The 25,987-nt window shown below is 51.2% G+C and overlaps 13 protein-coding genes across 13 annotated transcripts; 5 read left to right on the top strand and 8 right to left on the bottom strand.

Annotated features, from left to right (window-relative positions):
- Nucleotides 1–67: 67 nt before the first annotated feature.
- On the top strand, nt 68–1,199 carry CPAR01_11470 (uncharacterized protein; the record flags this gene model as incomplete). Its single annotated transcript, XM_060495729.1, has 2 exons — nt 68–461; nt 523–1,199. 2 exons carry the CDS (start codon nt 68–70, stop codon nt 1,197–1,199), a joined length of 1,071 nt encoding a protein of 356 aa, XP_060346077.1.
- A 113-nt stretch (nt 1,200–1,312) lies between these two features.
- CPAR01_11469 (ctr copper transporter) lies at nt 1,313–1,936 on the bottom strand (the record flags this gene model as incomplete). Its single annotated transcript, XM_060495728.1, has 2 exons — nt 1,313–1,430; nt 1,485–1,936. 2 exons carry the CDS (start codon nt 1,934–1,936, stop codon nt 1,313–1,315), a joined length of 570 nt encoding a protein of 189 aa, XP_060346076.1.
- Nucleotides 1,937–2,820: 884 nt separating this feature from the next.
- CPAR01_11468 (uncharacterized protein) lies at nt 2,821–4,821 on the top strand (the record flags this gene model as incomplete). Its single annotated transcript, XM_060495727.1, has 4 exons — nt 2,821–3,178; nt 3,235–3,355; nt 3,418–3,669; nt 3,753–4,821. 4 exons carry the CDS (start codon nt 2,821–2,823, stop codon nt 4,819–4,821), a joined length of 1,800 nt encoding a protein of 599 aa, XP_060346075.1.
- Nucleotides 4,822–5,571: 750 nt separating this feature from the next.
- On the top strand, nt 5,572–7,731 carry CPAR01_11467 (glycosyl hydrolase family 20; the record flags this gene model as incomplete). Its single annotated transcript, XM_060495726.1, has 1 exon — nt 5,572–7,731. One exon carries the CDS (start codon nt 5,572–5,574, stop codon nt 7,729–7,731), a length of 2,160 nt encoding a protein of 719 aa, XP_060346074.1.
- A 127-nt stretch (nt 7,732–7,858) lies between these two features.
- Nucleotides 7,859–10,855, bottom strand: CPAR01_11466 (amidohydrolase; the record flags this gene model as incomplete). The annotated part of the gene is made up of 2 exons (XM_060495725.1): nt 7,859–9,553; nt 9,623–10,855. 2 exons carry the CDS (start codon nt 10,853–10,855, stop codon nt 7,859–7,861), a joined length of 2,928 nt encoding a protein of 975 aa, XP_060346073.1.
- An 800-nt stretch (nt 10,856–11,655) lies between these two features.
- On the bottom strand, nt 11,656–12,903 carry CPAR01_11465 (2OG-Fe(II)oxygenase; the record flags this gene model as incomplete). The annotated part of the gene is made up of 3 exons (XM_060495724.1): nt 11,656–12,417; nt 12,485–12,551; nt 12,614–12,903. The coding sequence occupies 3 exons, from the start codon at nt 12,901–12,903 to the stop codon at nt 11,656–11,658; spliced, it is 1,119 nt and encodes a 372-aa protein (XP_060346072.1).
- Nucleotides 12,904–14,233: 1,330 nt separating this feature from the next.
- CPAR01_11464 (uncharacterized protein) lies at nt 14,234–14,567 on the top strand (the record flags this gene model as incomplete). Its single annotated transcript, XM_060495723.1, has 2 exons — nt 14,234–14,469; nt 14,522–14,567. 2 exons carry the CDS (start codon nt 14,234–14,236, stop codon nt 14,565–14,567), a joined length of 282 nt encoding a protein of 93 aa, XP_060346071.1.
- Nucleotides 14,568–14,834: 267 nt separating this feature from the next.
- Nucleotides 14,835–15,231, bottom strand: CPAR01_11463 (uncharacterized protein; the record flags this gene model as incomplete). The annotated part of the gene is made up of 3 exons (XM_060495722.1): nt 14,835–14,888; nt 14,941–15,105; nt 15,163–15,231. The coding sequence occupies 3 exons, from the start codon at nt 15,229–15,231 to the stop codon at nt 14,835–14,837; spliced, it is 288 nt and encodes a 95-aa protein (XP_060346070.1).
- A 1,305-nt stretch (nt 15,232–16,536) lies between these two features.
- On the bottom strand, nt 16,537–16,985 carry CPAR01_11462 (uncharacterized protein; the record flags this gene model as incomplete). Its single annotated transcript, XM_060495721.1, has 4 exons — nt 16,537–16,590; nt 16,644–16,721; nt 16,776–16,862; nt 16,920–16,985. 4 exons carry the CDS (start codon nt 16,983–16,985, stop codon nt 16,537–16,539), a joined length of 285 nt encoding a protein of 94 aa, XP_060346069.1.
- A 1,430-nt stretch (nt 16,986–18,415) lies between these two features.
- Nucleotides 18,416–18,846, top strand: CPAR01_11461 (uncharacterized protein; the record flags this gene model as incomplete). Its single annotated transcript, XM_060495720.1, has 3 exons — nt 18,416–18,478; nt 18,537–18,728; nt 18,793–18,846. 3 exons carry the CDS (start codon nt 18,416–18,418, stop codon nt 18,844–18,846), a joined length of 309 nt encoding a protein of 102 aa, XP_060346068.1.
- Nucleotides 18,847–19,555: 709 nt separating this feature from the next.
- Nucleotides 19,556–20,899, bottom strand: CPAR01_11460 (peptidase family M28; the record flags this gene model as incomplete). The annotated part of the gene is made up of 4 exons (XM_060495719.1): nt 19,556–19,792; nt 19,883–20,187; nt 20,262–20,697; nt 20,747–20,899. 4 exons carry the CDS (start codon nt 20,897–20,899, stop codon nt 19,556–19,558), a joined length of 1,131 nt encoding a protein of 376 aa, XP_060346067.1.
- Nucleotides 20,900–21,986: 1,087 nt separating this feature from the next.
- Nucleotides 21,987–23,085, bottom strand: CPAR01_11459 (uncharacterized protein; the record flags this gene model as incomplete). The annotated part of the gene is made up of 3 exons (XM_060495718.1): nt 21,987–22,515; nt 22,587–22,847; nt 23,051–23,085. The coding sequence occupies 3 exons, from the start codon at nt 23,083–23,085 to the stop codon at nt 21,987–21,989; spliced, it is 825 nt and encodes a 274-aa protein (XP_060346066.1).
- Nucleotides 23,086–23,573: 488 nt separating this feature from the next.
- Nucleotides 23,574–25,529, bottom strand: CPAR01_11458 (uncharacterized protein; the record flags this gene model as incomplete). The annotated part of the gene is made up of 1 exon (XM_060495717.1): nt 23,574–25,529. The coding sequence occupies one exon, from the start codon at nt 25,527–25,529 to the stop codon at nt 23,574–23,576; it is 1,956 nt and encodes a 651-aa protein (XP_060346065.1).
- Between the last annotated feature and the right edge of the window lie 458 nt (nt 25,530–25,987).

Genomic DNA, 25,987 nt, shown 5'->3' with positions numbered 1-25,987 from the left:
ATCATCACTTTCTCTGAACGCAGAAATTCGGCCACATCATGTCAAATTCAAAGCTAACGAAAGAACAATGGCAGACAAGAACTACATGCTGGGTTTCTTTGAGAATAGACACGGTCGAAACGAATATGGCTTCATCTACTATGACGAATCGGCCGACAACTTGCAATCGGCAGGGTCAGGAGCGCTATCGACCGATGATGAGTCGCATATTATCAAACATCCACACGGCAATGCGACCAATGACCGGAAACCAAACCCTTTCATCGCGCTTACGAACTGGTGGCGTATTGTGTTCGTATGCTTTTTGCTTGCCTTGTTCATCATCATACTTTACTATCATGTTACGCTTGGTCTTCGTACTTCTTTCAAAGACTTCATGGACAGTCAAACATTCGGACTCCGTTTCTTCCTTGCTGCGTTGGGTGTCACCATTATTTTCTGCTGGGAATCAATTTTCATGAGTGAGTAGCCTCGATCCCAGCATCAGCCAGGATCGAGGAGCCTGACTAATACGGATTGCAGGTATTGCTATTGTCAGTCCGTATTATCACTTGGGCCGGCGTTCGCAACGACCAGAATCATCCATCCTTTTTACACGCCCCACGAATGGATTTTACGGCATTTACACCGCGATTATCAACGGCGACATAGCGCTGATGCTGGCAGCTTTCATGTCCATAACAGCCGAGTTTCTTCCGATGCTGTTGGCCAATGTACCGTACAACCTAACTCAGACGCTCAACTCCCACAACATCTGCTCGATTATTAGTCTGACGATCTTGGCGCTGATGATCGTGGCTGTGGGGGGAAGTTTATTCATCAAGTGGCCCGAGATGCCAGTTGATCCCCGGAGCATTGCTGGCGCAATGTATTACATCAACGAAAGCCAAATGTTGGATGACTTTGAAGGTCTATCGCAGCTGTCTTCGGTGGATAGGAAGAAGAAAGTTGGGGAATTGGGGCGGAGATACTTTTACGGCGCTTTGACCGGAAAACATGGGCGGCGTATGGGCGTCGACTCGGTGGAGAGCGTCGAAGACACTGTGCATACCGGGGCGAACTGGCTTCCACCGCATGATGATAGCGGTGACCTTGATCAAGGGACATCACCATATCGGGCTCCAGCTGCGGTCAGTTTGGGAAGAGGTCCTGGCTCAAGACACAATATTCCATATCACGAAGAAGGGGATTGGGTGTGACGATACTGGCGTCAAGACGTGATGCTAGAACCTTACTTTATCATAATTAATCGATTTGCTAATTTTTAATGACCAAGCTTCGACTTGGTATAACTCCATCGCTGTCATTTGTTCTAGCAGTGGATTGCCGGACTACCGCCAGCAAGTCCGCCGAGCAGGAATGTTCCGAGCCAAACACCACTGAGCACGGAGAGAAAGTAGCCAACGTTCATCGTCATGACCGCAAGCATCCTATGAAAATTGTTAGCCAGATTGACATCATGCAAGTACGAAGGTGTGGCTCACAGGAGATATCCGATCCCTCCCACAATGACCTCGTAAGTTGCCCTTGCAGCAGCAGCACCAGCCCGCCACCCTTTCCACCGTCCCACAATATCTTTTCGGATCACCGAGCCGGCCTGTCCTGGCTCAACACTCTCTGCATGGTGACTTGTCAAGGCTTGCTTGTCCGATTCGTAGACGGGGTAGTTTCTCCAGAATCGGTCTTCGAGTACGGGCTTCAGAGCGAGTAGGAGGCGTAAGATCGAGCCCAGCACGATAAGAAAGATGCAGGTGCCCGCATATTGACCGGGACTTGTCGGTGTCCATGCGTCCGAGTATAGCGGTGTTTGGAAGGCTTCAAAGAATGTCATAGCCATTTCAGACATTGACATCGACATGCTCGACATGTCGCCGGAGGCAGCACTAGTCGATGTTGCTATCGCCATGGCTGTGCTAGTTGCCATGTTCATATCCATTTCGGTCGACTATGGAGTGATACTCTAATCGGTGGATATTTGCTCTGGAATGATTGAGCTTTCAATCCGGCTGTAAATTGATACAGTCGATTCTTGTCGATGGAATTTCGCAGAGACGATGTAGTAGGGTGTATTGTACTTAGTGCTTAGTCGTTGATAGACAAATCTGGTCCCATCATTGATATCGATGGCGGCATCATATGATTTATCAAAGTTTAGAAGACTCTTCCTCTCATCCACTCAAGGTAGATGATACCGTAAAGTGGAAGATCGGCACGAGCGTTACTATGAGCAAGTTTCTCCCTCCATCCCGGGTGGCACGGCATCTGACGTCCGTGTCGTCGGAAACAATGTGGGAAAAGAGGGTCCCGAAACGCGCAAGTTGACTCCATTCTCCACGTGGAAATCTGCCAAACCACAAGCCTTAGCCAATTGCAACCCCTAGGTCAAGTTGCCGACGCATCTGTTGGTCGTCTAGTGTGACATTAGAACTGCAGTGGCATGGGTGGTGCTTATATTCCGGATAGGGAGAGTTAACGAGCTCAAATGTGCTCAAAACCCTGGGAATTGCAGCGCAGGATTCCCGACTTCGCGAATCGAAAAAACGCGCTCAAATGTACGTGGCAATCGGTTTGATACCCTGATAGTCCTCAATATCACGGCAGGACTGTCGGCGATGGCCAATTAGTAATCCTCTACTGGCGTATATGCCAAATTACGCAAAATCTACTTCAGCGTCATCTGATCCACAAGCGAAGTAATTGTCAGCGTTTTGCCAAGCACGATGCTTATGACATTTCTATCGTAAACCCTTCCTCGCACTCGTCTTTGAGCAGAATTTCATTCCCAGAATCCTACTTGGTTAATCGAAGCCTAACGCCATAATGTCTCTTCCCTGGCTGAGCCAACCGGTCATGTTACACTCCAGCCGCGATGCTGGAACTTGCTCTATGACACCTGAGCAATGTGCTTTCAAGACGGGTTACTGGGTGTTTTGGTACGAGGCTGATCATCGATACGGACTACCTACTGTTGCGTTCTTCGTAACGGTTATATTGTTTGCGGCTATTGCCAGCTTTGCCTCGACATACGCCCCGACATCGTGGAGAAGAAACACATTATGGCTAAGGACTTTGTCATCAGGCCGTCTCTTATCCTACAAGAGTTGGCGGCTTGGTTCCTGGAACACACAGTCCCTAGGCACATATCTCCTCGGCGCTTTAGGTGCTGTGTTCTTCTTAGGTACTACTACCTCCTCGCGTGAGGCCCTGTGAGATCGAAGACTGACAATCTTCTAGCAATGACCCTCGGTCCTCAGCCATACTACTGGCCTAACACCAAACAACTGAGCTTTGGAAACTCGCCGCCAATTGCCACTCGTGCCGGTTACATGGCATTGGCATGTATGCCATTTCTTTTGTGAGTAACTCGAGAAGTCCCCAAAGATCTTGTTCTTGGCTTTTCTAACCCTGTGTCCGTAGCATTCTAGGCGCGAAGGCAAACCCGATCTCAGCCCTGACCGGTATATCCCACGAGAAACTCAATATCTGGCATAACTGGGTGGCATGGGCTATGTTTGTACTTGCGCTGGTCCATACGTTTCCTTTTATCGTATTTCACATCTGGAAAGGCGACATAGTCAAGCAGTGGAATGATGGAGGTATGTGGGTTACAGGCGTCATTGCTATCCTAGCTCAAGCATGGTTGACCTTCATGTCTATTCGTTGGGTCCGGTATGTTAACATGTTCATCGTTGTCCCCCCGGTTTCTGGACGCAGACATGAAGACATTACTGACAGTCAACTTGCTTTGCCAGGGACCGATATTACGAGCTGTTCAAGGCAACTCACCTCTTTGCAGCCGCTGTCTTCTTCATTTTCTTCTTCATCCACTGCGACTTCCGTCTCACCTCATGGGACTACTTCATCGTCACAGCTGTGTTGTACGCTCTATGCTTCTTCTACTCACAATTCAAAACCTTCATGGAGCACGGTGTCGATCACGCCCGAGTATCACTGGTCACACCACATTGTCTGAAGGTCGTCATTGAAACCAATGCCCGGTGGACACCGGGACAGCACGTGTATCTGAGGTTTCTCACTAGCGGCATGCACTCACTGACTGCCCACCCGTTTACGATCTGCTCGATCCCACGACACGGCCAGCGAAACGAAATGGTCTTCTATATCCAACCGAGAGGAGGGATAACTGCTAGGCTTGCTGCGATTGCTCGGAAATCTCCGGAGGCACCTATTCGAGTACTGCTCGACGGTCCGTACGGTGGCGTTACTGATCGATGGTTCGCTGGCTTCGACCGAACGCTCGTTGTTGCCGGGGGTGCAGGGGCAGGATTCTCTTTACCAATGATCGAGCACATTTTACAACGACAATATAGAGGGACCGCAAACACAGAGATGGAAGTTATTGTGGCAACCCGTGATCTGGAGTTCCGGGAATGGTACTGCAGAGCATTGGACGACATTATTGCTCGACGTCCCCATGCCGAGAACACAAAGGCGCCATGTATTTCAATTTCTTTCCATGAGACCGGAACACCAGTGCAAAACAAGTCGACCTCGTCAAATCCAGAATCTCCGGCATATGATGCAGACAAGGAGGTGATTGAAACACCCGGGAAGTCTTCCGACACTGATTGGCAATCACCTTATGGGCAGGTCAGTCTACGCACCTTCAACGGACGACCAGATGTATCCGCAATTTCCAGGCGAGCCATTGAGCAACCAGGGAGCGTTGGCTTAATAGCCTGTGGTCCGGCATCATTGGTCTTCGACTTGTCTCAAGTTGCGGCTGAAGCTCAGAAACGCATTCTGCAAGGCGGAGGTGGTGCCATGGAGGTCTGGTTCTACAAGGAGAACTTTTCGTAAGTCTCCAGTGCCTTTCTCCCATCCAAGTCCATGAATGCTAATTCGGCTTTTCAGATATTGAACGCAACTAGCATGCCGCAAAGACAACTTCCAGTTGCCAGCGTTGCACTGAGTAGTAAAATACACGCTTTTGTCGCCCAATATATTACCGTAAATTGTACTGAACTTTGATATCATCCGGATTTAGGCTTGATCCCATTCCAACCACTTCCTGTGATCTTGAAGGTACTCGTGCCGTGATCATCCCTGGTGGGACGCGATCTTACTATCTAGCGCTTTGAAATCAATTGAACAATCTATCTCGTTTTATCTAGACACATCCGTGGTCTTAACTTCATCTAAGACCAGGCGTTCCCCGACGCTCATCGGATGCATTAATATTGGGCGCAATCACCATCGATTTGGCAGAACTCGGAGGCCAGTGGGCAATCCGTGGCTTGTTGCTCACTGCGGGTATGAAGCAAGGGACGGAGGGCAACCAACCCCCGGTTGAGATTTCGGTTACGTTACCATAGCACAGCATGCGTTGTTACATCAGACTGTTAATTTGCGGGGCAGCTCTGCTGATCTATCTCTGAAAGTTAGATGAAGTGAGGGGTGATAACACTGAAGCCGAGATACGGACCAAAACATATATAGCTTTCCTGGATAAATGGTCAATCATCCTAATGGCAATGTAATGGAGGTGTATTGGAAGTGTTCGAAGAGGCCAGGCTATATCATCAACTTGCGCCGAAACAAGTTCAAGTCATGGCGCTCTTGCAGCTCATCACGGCATTCTTCTGCACTCCAGTGTTAGCAGGGGGTCTCCAACTTCTCCCTCCCACCCTCCGAACTTCGGAATCCTCTCCAGGCACTGTGTGGCACGTCAATAAAAGCCCAAAGACCATCTACATCGAGGAAAGTTTAGCCTCCAAAGCCGATACAGATGGCTTGACTCTAATTCCACCAAGCGGCCACGACTTTGCGAAGCTCTTCCAACAAGACATTAGCGAGCTTACAGGCGTCAACTGGACATTACAGCGCGTCGATCGTCTCCCCAGCCCCGCCAACGCCAGCGGCATTCTTCTCGGCTCTTTCACCAGCAACACCTCGTCGCTCACCTACGAAAATGGCAATCCTACGTCGGAAGGTTATGAGCTCGTCATCTCCCCGTCTGGCGCCTTCATTGGCGGCACCGGCGCGCGGGGGATGTGGTGGGGGACAAGAACCTTGCTCCAGCTCCTGCTCATAGGGAACGGAACTGTGCCCACGGGGCGATCGGTTGACGCGCCCGCATATGCTACGCGAGGCTTCATGCTTGACGCCGGACGCAAGTGGTACGCGCCAACGTTCCTCAAGGAACTGTGCAGCTTCGCTTCCTTCTTCAAGATGAGCGAGTTTCACTATCACCTCAGCGACAACTACCCGCTCAACCGCGGGCAGAACGCGTCATGGCAAGATGTCTACTCCCACTTTTCGCTGCTGCCGGAAGATGAGAATTTGTTGCCGATCCTTCACGGTCGGGAGAACGAGACCTTGTCCCGAGAAGACTTTGCCGATTTTCAGAGTCATTGCGCGTCAAGAGGTGTAACTGTTATCCCGGAGATCGAAGCACCAGGGCATTGCCTCTACCTCACCAAGTGGAAGCCTGAGCTCTCATTGACGAAGCGCGACTTGCTCAACTTGTCTCATCCGGATACCATCCCAACCGTCAAGCGTATCTGGTCGGAGTTTCTTCCCTGGTTCGAGACGAAGGAAGTTCATGTTGGCGCAGACGAATACGATGCGACGCTGGCTGACGACTACATTGGTTTTGTGAACGAGATGTCTTCTTTCATCAACTCCACTACCGGTAAGAGAATTCGGATCTGGGGAACAAACGAGCCATCCGAAAACCAGACTATCTCCAAAGACGTAGTCATTCAGCACTGGCAGTACGGCGAATCGGACCCGGTTCTGCTATCAAACAATGACTACGATTTAATCAACTCTGAGGACTGGTGGGCATACATGTCTCTTAAGAACGACCACATGCCAATTCTGCCTGCTCGCTACCCCCAATTTTACAACGAAACTCGAGTGCTAAACTTCGCCAACGAGCCTAAGTGGCAGTGGACACCGGCGGATTTTAACCCGTTCAACAAGACCATGCAGTTATCAGATAGTTCACCGGCAAACAGAGGTGCCATTCTTGCGGCTTGGAACGACAATGGCCCGGATGCCTCTACCCAGCTGGAGGCGTACTATGCCATGCGCCGAGGCATAGCGCTGGTCGGAGCACGCGCGTGGAGTGGCAGCCGTGGCGCACAGCTCGTAGACGAAGGGGTTGCGCCTAGCACTGACTTCTTCACGCCTCTCGCACCGGGGCAGAATCTTGAGCGTATAGTGACGAAGTCCAAGCCTACATGCAAAGGGCCATTAGTCTCATGGTCTCGTTCTACCAATGAATCTGAGGCAGTACACCTTGGCTATGGAAGTAAGGGCATGAACTATACCCTGACGCTGGCTGTCACTGGACCTTTCACACTGTCCGGTCCTGATACCGCTCTCGCATTAGATGAAGGTGGCAGCCTCTCATTCACTGCGGACGGATGGCCTTATCCTCTTCGATCCGTGAGCGAACAAGATGCTATGCAGCTTGACCCTGGGCACCCAGGCCGGATTTGGTTGAACGTGTCTACTTCGACACACGAGGCAGTTACGATATCGAAGCTCCCTGCGAACGTCACCATCGTCACAGACGTGCTCCATGGAAGCATGGCGTGGATCAATGGACAGTTCGCAGGGCGTTTCGAAGTGTTTGTGTATGGGGGTCGTAACACACTTTTCAGCTGGAGCCAAATGGCATTCGTTGCGCCGTTGGAAGATGTACGTGGCCCTGGGATACAGAGTCTTGTGGTCGACAACGTTGCCCATTTTACGAATTAGGAAGACCTCCTAGACGGATTCCAAGATAGTACCTATACAGGTCGCGGATACTTCCATTCAATCGCGTCTCTTGTCGAACACTATGTCTAGTCAATTCTTCTGTGTTCTGCCCGATAGTGACCCCTTCCTAGATGAAAACTAATAGGCCCGGTCCTCCGTCACCAACAGCCCGCACCCTAGATTCAATCTCAAGGGGACTCCCTTCGTGTATCACAAAGTGCTCATCCTCAAGTTCATCCTCCAGACCGAGGATCCTGTATACATTCCTTCCGACCAAGTCCAACGCACTTTTCTCATTCAGCCGCCCTTCGCCATTTTTGAACGCCGCGCCCGCGAGCAAGCCAAGGTCTCGCACGATCCAGTCCTCCTCCAAGCCAATAGCCACATCAACTCGAGCCTGAACCAAGACATCTACATTTGTGCCGTTTGTCAAAGGCGCGCCCGTAAGCGCTCGTCGCTGATCCCAAGAAACCGCAAAAGACTGCATTGGTGCCAAAACAACTCCCACTTTGGCTGCAGATAAGGCGTCAGCAACCAGGTGAGCTTCGGCGCCACCGTATACGACGGAACGAAGCGTCTTCGGGCTGTCTACGAGCTCTGAAAGAACCTCCTCAACACTGCTTTTCACGTCTAAGAAAGCAGCGACGGTGTCTGCGCTATGCACAGTCACGACGAGTGCCATCTGCCCTTCGACAACTTCTCGAAGGAACGCAAACTCCGTGTATCGGTCTTCCACAAGGATAGTTTCATTCGCAGCGAGCGATGAGACTGCCTTGAGAAGCTTCCGTCGCAGCTCGCCAACACCTCCTGAGATGGATGAAATTCCATCAACTCCGCTTTTCGCGGAAAGATCGAGAGTATAGTGCACAGCAGCGTCGCGAGCAAACACGGCACCACGGTCGAGAGTAGTCCCAGCCCCGGTGAGAAACCCAGTGCTTGTGCCGTGATGCGTGCCGAGAGCTGTGAATTTGGGGGCCGAGATAGCTCGGGTCACACCATAGCGGTGGGCAACTTGCAGTTTATCCGTATCGAGGGCGAGCCCGTCAACACCGCGACTGAACTTTCCCCCGTCCGCACCGTTGTCGGTATTTCGCTCCGAGTCTATGGCGTTTAGACCGATCGTTGAGCCAAAGGCGATGAAGGACGGAGTAAGATGGCCGTTCTTGAGGTGAATTAGAGTACCTTCATGGCTAGACGCAACTTTGAGCTCGGCTTCGCAGCCTCCAATACAAGTAATCTTGCCGTTAGAGACGGCTACGTTGTAGGTTTTCCCATCGGCTGCTAAGCCACTCACTGTTACGGGGTGTAGTACTTTTGAAATTCCTGTAAAGACAACGTCGCCCTGCATGATCTGAGGCTTCACGATAACCTCGCTGAGACTCTGATCGGGGACTATGGTACCCTCATAGGTCTTGTTAAGTCTGACTGGTTCGTCATACTGAGCAGTACCGTCAATCCAGACCTGGACTGGCGTAGCCCCAACGCTCAATGGGTCACTATCCCAGACGACGATATCGGCATCAAAGCCAGGCTTGACTTTACCGAGGCGATGCTCCATTCCCAGCCTCTCAGCTGGGGCAGTGGTGACGGATGCCAGTGCAGCGTGGTAAGGCAGACCATACTTGTACGCTTTCGCAGCTTCAAACACGACGTGCTGTGCATTGAGCACCGGATTATCGCTCACGTAGATGGGCGTCAGTCCAGCATCATAGAGATGTTTTCCCGCGTATTCTGAGCCCATAGCAGCTTCGGCTTTGTACCACATGTTGTCGGCGAAGAGGGCGGACGCTGGTGGATTATTTCCCCATGCCCGCTTGAGAATCTTGGGAATGACGAGTAAGTAAAAGACGCAGCAATGGGAGATACCATCAAGGGCTTTGCGAATACTTACCTCGGGCACGAGATGCGTCTGGTGGGCATGATGAAATGCGCGGATGGGAAACTTGAACTCATTCGTGTGATCCACGAAAGCTTCGAGATCATTAATGGTGTAGCAATGAGCATGAACATGGACCTGGCCCCTGAGCACAGCAATCAGTGCCTCCCATTCTAGATCGTGGCTGAGATAAGTCTGGACATTGTCAAGACCTTGAGCAGCGGCGTGGCACCAGTCATCTTGCTCGCGGATCAACTTGGCAGCATGCTCGAAAGCCTGACGGAATTCCCAGCTTTCACCGAGGCGGCTGTACGGGCCACGTTCACCTGCCTTCCCATGGACCTGCTTCGAATTCTCACCACATGCCATCTTCATATGCCGCCAGGTATGATCCGGGTCAGCTAGCATATCAATTACGCTTGTTTCATTGCGTCCGTCAGCAGCTCCGACGGCGTGCTTGATCACAAAGGCTTCGCCGCCAATATTGTTACTTGATCCAGGAAGAATCAACGACGTGGTAACGCCGCCAGACTTGATCACCTGGAGTTGATGATCCGTCGGCTGAATACCGTCAATGGATCGGACATAGGGAGTAATATCTTTCGACAGCTCGCTGACATCCTCATTGCCGTGTAGTGTTGGCAGTGAGTGCACTGCAGCATGGCTGTGCATGTCGATGATGCCGCTGGTGAGCGGCCGCCCACCCGCATCGTAGACGAGAACATCTTCGGGCAGGGAGGCTATCGCTATACCCTCAGCGACCTGTTTGATGAGGCCGTGCTCAATGAACACGTCGGCAGAAATCCATGAATAGTCGGCAGACCCTTCAACCGGCTCCCCGACCCAGATTGTTGCGTTCCTGATGACTGTGGGTTTCTTGCCGTCCACGTAGCGGGCGTTCCGTGTCCTCCCGTAACCAGGCGGGTCAATCGGTCGACTGTGCAGTTTTCCGCAAGTCGACAGTTCCTCTCGCAGCTGGCGAGTTGAGAGCCCATGAATCGTAAATTCCGGCCCGGAGACGCCGCCCACGGGGTAAATCTGTCTCCATTGCGCGTAGACGATGAACGCGAGGCATGCTAAACCAAGAACGCGCAATGTTCGCGACCTGCGGGGTAAAAGTTGGAGAGCCGGATGATGCCGCCGCCGCACTGACGAAGAGAGGACACGGCGACTTTCAGCCGCTGTCGCCGCTGGCGGGCTGTAGGGCGGCAGCTCATCCATCTTTTCGGCGCCCGTAAGTGGTGCCATTGTTTGAGTCGTCGGTGTCGGTGGCTGAGGAAGAAAACAGAGCCACAGGGTGGGTTTGAAGTCGGACAACAGGACACATACTGGTAACAATGGACAACAATAACGGCTCCAGGTCTGTTTGGGTGAGGGCGTCCTTGTCCCCAGCCTCCAAGGGGCTTTGATGATCGCAACAAGGATCCAGGACAGGGCTTAACTCGCCTAAATCAAGTCCGGGCAGCCCAAACTAAAACTAAACTCCCTCCCAGAGCTCTGTTTCCGCAGCTGATGATATGGTGCTTATGGGTCTGTCAGAACATGGAGCGACTGGGGCGTACATGCATGTAGCCGTAGAGGTAGATCTGTTTGAAGACGTGGCATAGACTTTAACATTACTGGATACTCAATACCCAGCCCGTTTTCGTCTGTCATACGTTGCTCGTCCGGCGGGATGCATCGATTGACTCTGGCCACTGACGCCATCTAGATTTAGACCCCGCTCTGATCACCGTGCACCTAGATGGTACAGAAGAGGAAAAAGAAATACCGCATGATGAATACGAGAGTGTTTGCCAGACTATCTCGGGAAGAGATGCCGGCATCTCGAACCAAGCGGCAAAAGTTCGGATACGGGATCTATGTTGTACTACAAGAGCAAGAGCGCTTTTCTGTCTACAATTTTGATGAAGGGTACATTGTCATTTTCATCACATAGACCGTTTCATTCAACTGTGAATCCCTCAAGGGAAATCCCCACTTAGTAATAAGTCAAGCTAACGTAGGTACATGTATTTGGTCTCATTTATCTACACTAGTGCTGCCGCTTAATGGGCCTCAACCAAAGTCTCCTTCACTGCCGGAGCTTGCTTAAGCTCCTCAGACACTTCAGGCGCGTGCGCCTTGGCGGTCGGCTGCGCGTACGGAGTCCACTCCTCATCGGCAGTCATGCCGCCGTACAACATGGAGGGGGGGGCAAGAGCCTGGATATCGGGGGTGGCCTTGAAGAGGTAGAACTTCTCATCATGCCACTGGCCAGCAGTGACGTATCTGCCCTCGCTGTCCTTGAACATGGTGTCGTTCTCGGCGCGGAGGAAGTAAGCGATGGAGTAGCGGTGCTGCTCAGAGTTGTACGGGACGACACGGTGGATGCACGACATCATGGTGTGGCCACTGGCAAAGCGGAGGGAGTCGCCAACGTTGATGATGGCGCACCCCTTCTTGGGAGCGACGAAGCCGAACTCCTTGGTGCCGGGGGGGCGGATCTGAAGTCCCCACTCCTCGGCGAAGAGGAGGGTGAGGGAGCTGATGTCGGTGTGCTTCTGGTGGCCGATTTGGGTGTCCTTGATGGGGTCGGCGGGGACGTAGTGCATCATTGCCAGTGTGGAGGTAGAAGGGCGGTCGTTGCGGTGGGCGTTCTCGTAACGGGCGGCACCGACGAGGCCCATGGCGGTGGAGAGACCGGAGAGGACGGTCTTGGTAACCAGGTTGGATCCGGAGATGGCGTTCTTCAGAATTGCCTTCTCCTTATCGTTCTGGAGGATCTTGGGGAACTTGGGGTCGGATCTTTGGATCTCATCACGGGAGACCTGGAGTAGAAAAGGTTAGCTGGAGCTCATGTTCAACAATCATGGGAGTCTCAGGATAAAAGCTCACCTTGAACATCTCATATCCGTCTCTGGTGTTGGGAAGACCACCCGTTCGTGAGCCGACGGGCTCATATCTAGAATTGAGCCATGAGCATTTTCTGAGTGTTCCAGTCTCATTGATACGGCCGACACTTACCCGAGATGTGCGGTGATGAGACCGAGCTCGTTCTTATCCTCGATAGGGGCCTCAAAGTAGCGGTGCATGAGCTCCAGAGTCCTTTGCTGGTCGTCGAGGAATCTGCTGCCATCGAGGCCATTCAAGTCCAGGTAGAAGAAACCCTGTTGCTGGCAAATGCGGAGCATATTCTCAAGCTCAGCTGGCTCTTGGGAGAGGACGCGTCCGAAGTCCACAGTCTCCATGGGGTAGACGGGGACCCTCTTCCCGGACCACTCGACGGTCTGCGGGACTTCAGTGGAGATACCCATTATGAAGCTGTGTATAGGGAAGCGGAAGCTGGAATTCTGGGTAGTGAAGACGGTCTTGGAGGATCGAGTTCACAAATCGTAGGCCGAGACTTGATTTTGACAAGATGAGCTGCTCTCCCAAGCTTCAACCCCGCCGGCGAGCTCTCCTACTTATACAATTCGAGACGACCAAGGCCCAGAACCCTGAAGACCTGAACAGCTCTGCCTGAGCTACACCTGAAGCTTCGAGTCTGATCAGCGTAGGCGCACCAACAAGACCCTTTGCCCCTCATTGTCAGCAACGCGACGAGATCCACCCACATCATCATTTCTTATCCTCCTTCCAGATTGCTGTGATTAACAATGTCCCATTCAATGAGACCTAAAGTTTCATGCAATGGTGCGGGGTCTCGGGCCAATCGGCACATTTCTCCATATCACATGCGTCCCACGCCAACGAGACTATCACTGACAGCTCGAGGAGCTCGATGCCTCTTTCGTATCAAAAGTGGATTTCGTGCTCTAGCGCTGCTTGATCTGGTTCGTGATGGCGGCACTCTGGTAGGACCCCGCTGTCTCAAACTACTCAATCGGATACGGTCCGTCTCATGCAGGGCGTAGAAATTGCACCATTTCTTGGCCATCTTATCATTTCTGGAAGAAGAAACAACCCAGTCCAGCCGAGAAGGACAGCGCCTCTTTTCAATCTCCAAGTTTAGCCAGATGCGTTTTGTTAGTACGTGGACGAGGACTGTTGGCCTAGGCAACACCACATAAACAACAAACACCCCGCTCTCGGTAGATTTCCTTATATGCTTGGAGGGGCATAACTTTCTTCGGAATTGCATCCTCTCGGTCTTTTACCCGACACTAAGATTGCCAAGCCCGGCAGATGGCCCATCGTGCAATGTAATTGCTTATTCATTGGCTCATGTCGGACAGAAGGGATTCACCACAGCTCACCAATGTCTCTCCGGTCACACGAAACTGTGCTAAATTTCTGCAGCTAGGCTGACAGCTTAGTCGCAGACAACGTGTCGTCCGCGTGGCAGAAACTTGGGCCATTGTCGAGACAATGCAATCGTCTTCTTGGTGACAGTCGAAGAACCACAAGGGTTCCTCTGAGAGGCCGCCACCATCCGGGAGTATCCGCAAGAAGACCCCTGGCTAGGATCTGACACTAGGCGACCAACCACACATTCCATCCATCTCGAATTGGCGATGCGGGGTAATCTCAGTGCGGTATCCGCGGGAGACGCGAAACATCTGCAAGCGAGCAGCGTTGCACACATGTAGTTGGGATTCGGAGGAAAGACCCCGACTACAACCCCCACGGCGACGGCTGACCGAGATGACGGAGTTAAGATGGATAAAAGTTGAGATGACATTTGACGTCGCAACACACAATTGGCGATCAGTTCTGTATGAACACGTCGAAACTTGGCATTCTATGGTGGCCAATGAGGTACCGGGAGTCGCAACCGAGGTTGCACTTTTCTCAACGATAGTTGCATTGGCCAAGGACGCACAATTAATGAAACAGGTTGAGAGACTCTTGGCTTGTATTCGGAATTTCATAGTTCAACTGTAAGTCCGTCTAGTTTGGCGATAGCTATCCATACTAACTACTTTGCTTAAGGAATTGTAGTCCTTTCGTCGCAAACAACCAACTCAACACCTGTTAGGTACTTTTGTTCACGAACATTATGACGGAACGTAATCGCATCGTAGGAATGTTTTTTTTTCACAAAGGACGTACAATTTAGTGAAATTCAGGTAAGGAATTGCATACATGAATCTATTCTTCATATCTAACGGAGTCTGCTCTGCTCCAGGTGCCAGACAGGAATCGGTGATGTAAGATACCCACCAACAAACTTGGCTCTATCGAGCTGGGCTTTCTGAAACAGAAGAATCATTCCATTTCTCCCCTTCAACTCTCCTGATTGAGTCTATTTGGGGCATCCAATACCCCAGCCAGTGACAGTGTCGCAGCAGTCGGCATCCTATTCAGCAATCAGTAACAAGCTCAACCTCGGGAAAGTTGCAGTGGCTTACACAGGTGGCGGACACAGGAGTGTTGGTGCCCTGCTTCATGACGTTGTAGCAGAAGTTGGCCGAGTTGGACGCGCACCAGACTGAATCGCCGTTCTGGTTCATGCAAGACTTCTGGCCCTTGCCCCAGCAGCAGTCTGTCTGGGGGTAATTGCGTCCGACTTTGCACTATTTCATTGTCAGTTGCTTTGTGACTGAGAATGGTTGGAAAGATAGAAAGCTTACCTCAGCGGCAAGAACGGCAGGAACAGCGACAGCTGAGAGGATGGCGGTGATGACGACTGAGAACTGCATTTTGAATGAAGGTTGATGATCGAAATCTGATCTTGAAATGAGAGTTGATATAGAAAAGAGTGGAAGACTGGTAGTGAATTGGATGTGTAAGTGCGAGGATGATGAGAGACAAAAGATATTGAGAAGGAACTTCAACGCTTCTTATATCCTCCAAGCCTCGTAAATGGGTTTCCTCATTCTCCTATGAACCCGACACGGCCATATTCTCGGTGATCCCGATTCCAGAATAGACGCACAAATACTCAATTCTTGACAGGATAATCTAAAGGAGTTTTGCCAACGCAATGAGACTGAACTAAGTTGGCAGAAGGCGGTGCATTCTCTAACAGTCTAGTGCACCTACGGGTGATCCGAGATAGATTCCCATCAAATCCCGGTATCCACAACACCTCGTAGGGCTGTGAAGGTGCCTTGCCTGACTGCGGTACCACTCAGCGGTCCAAAACTACAATCCGAGGCCGCGCTATAGTTGCGAGTGCAGCGCATGGATAGTCTTGATTCAAGCATTTTTTTCGGCTCAAGAGGGCGCGATACCGAGGACTTGGGTTGATTAAGATCTATCTGTACCTGACTTGCATGCACCATCACGGGCCATCTTCTGCTCCAGGCCGTTGGCACGAACTTGGCTTACGACGCAAGAGATTTAGCTTTGCAGGGAACAGTAGCTTAATGTGAGACTACGAGCACGGAAGCACGGCTGTCAGTTGATAGCTGCTCCATATTGCAGAGTCTATTTTATGGGGTAGGTCACGTAGGGACAGCGATGAAATCTAAGTGAACCCCGCATACCAAGCCCGAGTTGTTAAATGGTAGAGCCTCATTGGGTAGGCGAAAGAAGGCCTTCAAGAGTAATTGAACCTTCTTGTAGTCTTAGCTCCTGCCAAGAGGCGATGTTCTGTAAGGGGTGGTGATGATAGACAAAGAATGAAGCGAAATTCGGACATGGTGGAAAACTATTGCACAGACTCGTCCGGATAATTTGGTGACAACTCAAGTCAAAGTCTGATATTTGTTGTCTTAACTACTGTCGGAAATCATTTGTGCAAAATGCTACTTTACTAGAGGTTTCATTGAAGCAATTTGTTTGCTATGCATCTGTTGTGTACTGAGTTTCCTATTAGAGAAATGAGAGCTTGATGGTGTACGGAAGTCTGTCACTCGATCCCGCCGGGGTACTTGAAGGTGAAGTTTCTATAGAGCGAGGAATGTCATTGTTTTGTAGTCTGCTAGATATATCATGACCATCTCCTTCTATCTAATTTGAACCAATCTCAATCCGCTAGATCATCTCTCCTCATAGTCTATCTATTTGGGGCAGCCGGTTCCCCAGCCGTTGAGAGTGTTGCAGCAGTCAGCATCCTGGTATTGTGTCAGTAAGAACTAGCTCATCTCGAATCAGTGTTGCACCTTACGCAAGTAGTAGACACCATAGCCCCATTGGGTCCCTTAACATTGGTGCAGTAATTGGCGGTATCGGCCTCGCAGAAGTACTATTCTGTCCGTTAGTACTGTTTTCCATCATTGACCGAAAGAGGTGTACACACCCGGTTGCTGTTCTGTCGCAGGCAGGACTTGTATCCGTCATTGCCTCCCCAGCAGCAGTCAGTACGAACAGAGTTTCCGATCGCGCACTGCAGCTTGTTAGTGTGCCCATATCATCTTATTGAGGCATGTTGCCAAGCACATACGTGAGCAGCCATGACGGTGGAGCTAGCGGTGGCAAGAGCGGCCAAGAGAATGTTGGAGAACTGCATTTTGAAAAATGGGTGAAAAAGTGAAGATATAAGAAATCTTGTAGTAGTGAGAGACTGTGAGTGAGATGTGTCGAGTTTGACTGTGTTGTAATGATTGTGAGTGATGAGTTAGGAAAGTAGATGGTGAAAGGAGAGTCAAGTCGATGACTTATATACACGAGGGTATCTCTTCATCGTAAAGCACTAAGGTACGCAGTTTACAAGTTCATCTCCAAAATCTGGAAAAGACACTCAGATCGTGACGCTATGGCTCAGTCGGGATTCTCTTAGGCCAACACAACCACGGTAAAGACGATGGATGCTTAGCCTCGTTCCATCACAAAAGCTTGATAAGTTGGTATCCCAAATTCGTCTGAAGATGCGATCTGAAGTCAAGAGACAATTGTCAGGGATATCTAGTCAAGCTACGGTGATGTGCCGAAGCTCTGGCCAGATGGTGGGGCATTTGCGAGCCCTGCGACGACTTGTCGAGCCACCAGAAGGCCCGAGTATGAGCTATTAATGAATACGTTTGTTCTTTCTACCTTGGTCTGCCGTCTAAAGTGCAGATCCCGTGAGGCAAATTCAACTCGCATCTACATAGAATGCCGTGTCATGGTCGGTTTCGGATGCCCAAGCAGTAGTCGAGTCATGGCTCCGTGATAACTAAGCGGGGGTCCAATCGTTCGATTTACGTGTCCTAAATAGGCAATTTCAACATTTCTATCATCTCAGCCACGTTACTAGACGAACAAAGTTTGGACTGACTTGAAGATCCAGTTCGTCTTTACTTGTGAGGATACGGCTAGGCATCCCACCTCCTGCTCGGCATCCCCGCATAGCCGCCTTGGTATGCGCTGTCAATCAACTCAAGACGGACATGATCGGCTTCCGAGTTCATCTAATGAGACTGACTCGGCTTGAGTACTTGCCTAGACGCTCACTTGTAAATGGTTTTTTGCGAATATATTGTGACTTGTTGTCATCCGTGCAGCCTGTGGGGCGCTTTTACCCTTTGATACAGCTCAGCCGCCTTACACTAGCGGCTTTGAATCTTTGGCCTACAGACTCTACTTGCCTACCCCATTATGTTAGGTTTGTAGGCTTACTTTGAGACGCGCCGTATTGATTGCATTTTGCGCTTCTTTGATTATTCCGTAGAGTCTGTAGCGTTCTTTTAGAGACCATCATGAATGGTCTGTTCTCGAATCCGAAACCGAATCATACACATACTCATTCCATGAGCCGGCGATGCCGTCTTCGAGTATCAACTGTGGCATTTCACTTGGTATAAAGTAAGTGACAAACTCCCATACAATCCAACTATTCTCATCACCACACTCACACAGTCAACTCACAGTCTCTCACTATCAACACACTCTCTCAACAATCTTACTCTCACTTACTTCGTTTTCAACTTCGCAACTTTCAACCTTTTCAAATCTTCCATCATGCAGTTCTCCAAGATCGCTCTCATCGGCCTTGCCTACACCTCCGGCACTCTCGCCGCCTCTGTGAGTCTTTCACTTCAGTGAAACCATGTCTTGTCCCAGCTACTAATAGCCAATACAGTGCCGCATCTACAGCTGGTTGAACGGCGAAGCCGTCCTCGACAACTGCTGCTGGGGCAAGGGCCAGAAGGCTTGCACCAACCAGAACAAGGGCGGCACTGCCCGTGGCACCAGCGCCGCTTACTGCGCTGAGCAGAGTGCCAGCTTCTGCGAGAATGTCATGCTCGGAGGCAACCCGATTACCAAGACTTGCGTAAGTTTTTCTCCTCAAAGGAGGCGGGTTCTATATGGATAAGTACTCACACTTAATATCACAGGATGCCGACTGCTGCTCCACTACCACCGGCTGGGGTATTGGCTGCCCCAAATAAGGGCATTCGGATTGGATTCACTGGAGGATGCTAGCATGCTTTCTTTGTCCTTAAATACATCAGTGAATAAGACAAGTTGACTCTGACTCAGTCTCAAAATTATGATTCTGATGACCTCCTGCCTCAACCTCGACTTTTCCGAAATCATCTTATACTACCTGAATGGCAGAGAACCCAAAGTGCTGCATAATAGAGAAAGCTACTCATGCCTCGTGGCTGAGCAAGGCAGGTTACGAAGGGGAGCTGAGGCACCGTTGGTCACACTGAACACGCACGAATATACACCTGCCGCCCAATTACCTGGCCAAGGCCGTAGGACGAAAATTGTGAGAAGAAGGCATGAGCGGCGTCTGAAGTGTACATGATCTAGTGGAGGAAGTATTAACGCATAATTGGGTCCTGCAAAGGTTGCGAGCTCGAAATTGGTGGTCCTACATAATGCCATAAATAGCTCATTTCTTTTGGCTTTCGATCTTGGTCAGACCGTTTCAGTCACGACCTGTGATGGTGAACTTCATGATTTCGAGTCCCATCATCAGAAAATTTGCCTTTGCGAATTGATCGAGTCTGTGACTAAATTGCACTTATCAGTATTGATTTCTCTGCCCTACATGCGTCATCACCTAGGCAAAATCTTCATCATGCCTCAACGTCCTAAGAAGATCCGACGCCTTCGAGGCATTCGTTCGATGGTTGCCCAACTTGAACATTATGCAAAGGGCCAGTACGCCAGCTCGTACACATATCCGGTCGCCATCCTCGCGTGCTGCACGACGTGATCGAACGAGACATGCTCCATCGTGTCGTTTGGACTGTGAATGTACGGGTTATGGTTGCCAAAAGGTGTCTCAAAGATGAATGACGACGGATAGCCATTGCGGTTGGCAGACGCGTGGTCGGAGCAGGCATATCCACAGACGGTCTCCTCGTAAGGGATATCGGTGTACTGAAAAAGACGTGGATCAGCGCTTGCACATCTTTGAATTCTTATCATGGAGACAGGTTATAAGAGTATAAAAGACAAAAAGTGACTCACAGTGTCAATGACGCGCTTCATGAACGCAACCTGGTCGAGGTCTACCCAGTCCGTAACCACTCCGAACCTCTCGACGCCATCGCGACCGACATAGCCAACCATGTCTTGCTGCAGCATTGACACGACCTGACGGTTAGAGGCACGGTACTGGGTGAAGATATCCTGGCTTCCAAGAAGGCCGGCCTCTTCGGCGCCGTACCAGTGGAACTCTAGGGTGTTCAGGATGTCACCAGACGCGATCTTCGGATCGGAGAGGAGGACACGAAGAACCTCGAGAATCATCACGGATCCGGAGCCGTTGTCATCTGGTACAGTGGCATTAGTAGTCTCTTCTCCGCCATCGATTGTGAAGCATTGGCATCGAGAGTTTGGAACTTACCAGCACCAGGCGCACGGCCCGCGCCACGATCTCCAGAAATGACAGAATCAAGATGTCCACCCAAGACAACAGTCCGCTGGTTGCGCCCGGGAATCGTAACAATAATACTGGGCTGCGACCACGCGGTATGACGCACGTAGCGGATATTGGCCGTAGGGTGTCCCGCAACATCCAAGACGGCACTAATCTGGCCATACAGCCACTCTGCAGACTCAACGCCCGTCTTGGAGAGGTAGTATCGGTTGTGGAAGGACGAGAAGCGCTCGAGATGCGCGCGCATGTTGTCCTTGTTCAGCTTCGGAATCAGGGCGTTGACGTGGCATGTCTGATTCATCTGCGTTGGGAAGGGAAGGGCGGCGAGAAGCTTGAAGTCTGCGGAGGAGGCGACGGCGGGGACATCTGACCATTCTGTGATGTCGAAGAAGTGGACGCGTTTCTAGAAGTGTTAGCTGCGCTTGCGGGAATGAAGAATGGTGGTCACCCACATCCATCATCTCCCATTTCTCCTCTTCTGTGACGGTGACTGTCTGGCCTGGAGCAATTTCCAGAGTGAACAACTTGTTCGGGTCACGAGGCTCGACAAACGAGCCGGCGGCCGAGGAGGCGGCAAGGGCCGCGAGGAGAGGAGTCAGGCGCATGATGACAGCAAGGCTCCGCAGCTGATGACGATGAACACTTAAATAAAGTCCTCCTGTAATGGGTCAAACTAGGTTGTCTAGGCCCTTATATACTTGCCCAGTCTTCCGAGGCGGTGGGTCGATGCATCAATGAGATGCTGTAGCTCATCTCCTCACCAAGCGGCATGTTACAAGGATGTCACGACTGCTGACATCCGTACGGAACAACACTTGGAGCTCGGCAGAGAAGTGACTCCAGTTGAGGGGTAATTGAATTCAAGCGCAACTGGGGCAATGGTCCCAAGAGCGGCGCAACTCAATCTCATGTATGCCGAGAACTATAACGGGAAGCTGGAAATTATGGAAAGCTTAGCTCGCTCGTTGGCGGTGAGTTGAGCGCCATAAAAGCTGAAGGGAAGCCAACAAAAGGACTTTTGAGTTAGTAGGGCGTAAAAAGTTCCTCGGACCATCCGTGAAGGTAGATCTGCAGCTCTGTAGAGCCATTGACCAATCACCGCGGCGGTATCTATCCAAGACCAACGTCTGTGCTGACAAGGCGAGGGACTGTTCACTTGGCTGTCAGCTCGTCCAAACTTCCAGGACGGTATCGGTTTTTCTCTATCATCTCTGTCGCGGCTTGTGCAGCTCGAGGCCTACTTCGTTGTTTCCTCATTAGGCATGGTGAATGTAAAGCCGAGAGTTCCGACGGAGAGAGATAATGTCTTGAAAGATGTGAAAACATTATTTGAATGTCATCTCAAATGCGCCGAGTCGATGATGCGCCAAGAGCATCTCTATTCGGAAGGTGACTTTTAGCCAAGACGTTGCGCGGGGACTTGCAACTGAGGGGTTGGAAACAAAAGTCAGCCAGGCTTTGTTTAACTTGCGGAAACAAACACCCTAGCACGCCAAGAGTCGCGTAGGATGACCATGGAAAATCAAAGCTCTGTGCAGGATCCGCGGGGATGGAGAACTTTTGAGATTTTGATGATGTTTGAGGATCATGAGGATGAGTATGTGAGGGCTGGACCTCAATGACCATGTCAACTCGTCTTCTCGAACCCCAAGACGGTTGATAATATGAGAGTACCGATTCGCGACGGGATTTTCACGACAAACCCAAGAAAGGCTGTCTCTCAAATGACCCCCATCCTTCATCCATGCCTTCGCGCAGGGCTATCACCAGCAGGAAACCTCGCACACATCCAATAAGACTATCATTCACTACAGTCCATCCAATCAACCGATACCACTCGACCCAAGACGGCGAGTACGGCGGGTACTTGACGCGAAAAACCCAGGATATCGCCACGAGAGTAAAGGTGATGCATTGGAAAGTGAGACCAGGAAGACTAAGGGCGCCTGCGTCGCCACCTCGAGAGCGTATCTCGCGTGCTTGTGCAATGGCGGCGACGATGATGAATGCGGTGGACAGTGGGATGAGGAGGACGTAATGGAGTAAAGCGAAGATATCCTGGGTCCATCGACGTGGTTCGGATCGGGATGATGGCAGACTGGCGTCTATGAGGACTGGAATGATGCTGAAGGAAAGAAAGATGACGAAGATTGTGATGGCGGCTCCTCTTTGGATTCTTCTTTCGTGGCTTTGAGACGCATGCCGAATAGACAGAGCGAACCTAGGGGGACAGGGGTAAGCCCAAGCTCATAGACAGGTTTGCAATCGCTTTTCAATCTTCAGGATCCTCACAAGTAGATAGAACAAAGCCAGACAATCATCAACTGGCTGAGATTGAGCCAGTCTCCCGCTGTAGCTGGGGTATTAACAAAGGCGTCGGGCCGCAGAGATGCGCTATTGTTGATGTTGAGAAAGAGACCAATGGTGAGCTGTTCTGTGGCGCTCAGGAGGTTGAAGAGCACGTAGTAGAGCGAAAGGCCGTTACAGTGGCCTTGTTCACGGAGTCGGTGGTATTGCGGTGTAAATGAGATGAGGCTTAGGATACTAAGGGCTCTGAATGACTTTAGTTAGTAAATTGTAGAGAAGGGGATGTCATTTTCTGAGTAGTCATCTGTAGGTAGTCCCCTTTTCATATCCCGGTAGCTTGTCGTTGTCATCATCCACAAGATTACAATCATCCGGGCGACGACGGATGGGGAGTTTGGGAAAGACGGTAGCAGTAGCATATGGATGAAACTCAGTGGAAGGTCACTCACACTCTAGCAAAGTTGGGCAAGATATCAGGAGCCATCGTGAACCTAGCGACAGCGGAATCGCGACGCCGAATTTTTGGCAATGACTCAAGAATGGTCGCTAACTTGAGAAAAATTATTATCAAAGTTCTTTCTTCACCAAATCTAGACGGGCTGCGGTCAGTTGGCTGTTGTATGTTGCCATCGAGTGATCCTGTAGGATTCAGGCATCCCATCACGTGGGCCGTCGAGCCACGATAATTTGATTGAGCGAGAAAGTTCCGAAGGGTCCACACCCACAACATCTCAAGCAAACCAGTCATCGTGGACGATATCTGAATGTACTCGCGGGAAGTCAATGGATTATTAGGGCTATCTCCTATCTCATCTATCGGAACTCCATGTATTATGGCATAGAGCCGCATGTCCTGATTCGTCAATCCATTTGATCATCTTACGCAAATCCTATGGCCAACCAAGAGCAAACAGAGCCAGGCTAACTTTCGACCGTATGCAATTCTGATTCATTACTGTCGACCTACAGCTTTCAGAAGATGTAGAACTTTTGGGCATACTTCTCACCAAACTGCCAAGAGAAGTCGCAGTGCTCTCCGCCCCAGAGACGCATTCGGGTCTGGCTGGGGTCGTACAGCTTGAAGGCCTTGGTGAAGAGGATGTCGAGGTCCATGTTGCCGACGGTGGTATCCTGGCCCCAAGGCAACCAAGCGATACGGCAGGTTCCAACTTGGGCAAGGAGGGTGGCATTGGTGCTTCGGAACTCGTCTCTGCTGAATTGGAAGCGGAAGCGGCGGATAGACATGAAGTTGCGGAGCTTCACACAGTCGGCGATGAGGGGCGAGTCGGGCTTGGCGCCGCCCCAGAACGTGATCCGGCCGGTGCACCGCTTGGAAGGGCCAAGGGGCGTGTCGTGTCTCTCCAGTCTGGTGCCAAGTGCCTTGCTGTCAGCGAGATGAGTGCTGAGGAAGTTGTCGTTGAGCTGGGCTGTGATGTTGACGCCGTTGCTGTCGGTGACGGTATAATCGACCCAGTTCAGTGAGTCATCCGTGTTGCTAAGGATCATGGCCATTTCTGCTGTAGCAGCCATGTCTTCGGGAGATCCAGACTTGACCATCATCGCACCTTTCTCGGCGATCTCTGGGACGGTAACGGCAGAAATGAGATCCCGCTTGCCTTCCTCGTAGTCTCTGGGGATGTGGCCCTTCGGCGCATTGCTGTCTCTGTAGATGAGATGGAACTCGCCCATGTGCTTCAAGTGAGTCTCCTTCGCAAAGCCACACATAGCGCCCATCTTACCAAGGATGTAGTCAGATCCGGATTGAGCTCCGTCCCAAAGAAGCATACGCTCAAGGAAGCTAGCGATATCGAAGCCGGTGAACGTGACGTTGTCGGTGGTCAGGGGACGGAAGCCGATGGCACAAGTGTCGTGGGCGGCGATCGGAACCAGTTCGTAGTATTGGTCGCCAAACACTGCGACCTTGGCTGTGTTGGACTTGAGGAAGTCGAGAAGCTTCCCACAGTCCCTTCTGAGGGGACGACCAGACTCTTGCCAATCCGCGGAAAGCCACATGGCATCGCAGTAGGGACCTTCCTTTGGACCACCGATTGTCAAGTCGAATTGGGGTTCGTCGTCCTTCTTGGAGGGGATACCGATGTCGGTGTCAGTGACAGTGTGGGCATTCCCACGACCGGAACTAAAGGCGGAGGTGTTTCTGGGGATGTCGTCGAAGGACTGGACAATGAGAGGCGCCTCATGCTCGGTGTCGCGAATCTTAAGGGCGGTGCTGTTGTTGTTCGGAATGAAGGTATCGTTGCCCAGATTGAAGGTTGGTTCATCGAGAGGGCCGCGCTGTTGAAGTCTCCAGTACACAGGAGCAATGCCCAAATCGCCTTCATAGACAGTGCATTCAGCCTCACCAGAAGCAGACATGCGTCCCTTGTCGGTCCAGGCCTTGCGGCTCAGAGATATGTCGAGGAAGTTGGCCATGTCGCCACTTGAAAAGACGACGTTGTGGTGGACGGTGCGAGTGCGGTAGGCGCAGGAACCTACAAAGGCGACCTCGGCCCAGCGGTTGAGGTCGATCTTGTTGTCGAAGTAGAAGAAGACGGGGTGGCTGTGACAGAAATCGTAGAGGGCCTGGCAATCATCGCGACGAGGAGTGCCTTTGTTGTCATTATCCTTCTGACTGGCACGGACGGTGCAAAGCTCCATAAGCTTAGGCGCCGTCTTGATCTTGAAGTGCTTGCCAATATCGTCGGGGAGCTTCGAGACGTCGTCAGCCATGAACACGCCAGGAGCGACGTGGATCACGACATCAGAGCCGTTAGCTGCCTTGTAAGCGATAGTGCTGTACTCCGCGACAGGAGCAGGAACCTCAGCGCGGATCTGCTCGAGACCAATGTGCTCAGAAGCAGTATGCTCGGGGACGGCGCGCGAGAGAGCCATCGCCGCAAGGGCAAGGACTGGCGCGAGAATTATTCGCATCGTGAGACTTGGGACGCGAGACGGTGTCTCCAGTCTAGAGGTTGTACTTTTGCTTTGCGTAAGGAGATTTGAAGGAAGCCAAGTCGCACAATGATTAATGATTGGGATGTTAGGGAATGGAGAGAAAAGAGAGGGCCAGATGAGGAGTCGATGAGGGAGGAAGAGTGAGGGAGTGAGGAGGGAATCTTCGTCCAAGGAGGCACTGACGGTGAAGTGGTTCTTTCTTCTGGTTTGTGGAGGGAGAAAACATAAATCAGGGCTGCGTGGTTGGAGGCTGAGGAAAGATACTCGCGTAGCCCGGCGGCGGAGAGGGAGATCACGGGACTTGCTTGCTTCTATTTCCTTTTTGGGTAACTAAAGCGGTGAGAGAGCGGTGAACGTAAAGATTTTCAGATGAATATACGTCTACATCGAGGGAGGAAGGAGCTGGCCCTGGACGGTAGGTGAGTCGTGCCTTT

The sequence above is a fragment of the Colletotrichum paranaense genome (genome assembly GCF_030867605.1).
Source record: "Colletotrichum paranaense strain IMI 384185 chromosome Unknown Scaffold_9.1, whole genome shotgun sequence".
Taxonomy (NCBI): domain Eukaryota; kingdom Fungi; phylum Ascomycota; class Sordariomycetes; order Glomerellales; family Glomerellaceae; genus Colletotrichum; species Colletotrichum paranaense.
The sequence above is the reverse complement of the archived record's forward strand: the minus strand, read 5'-3'. Positions and strand labels throughout refer to the sequence as shown.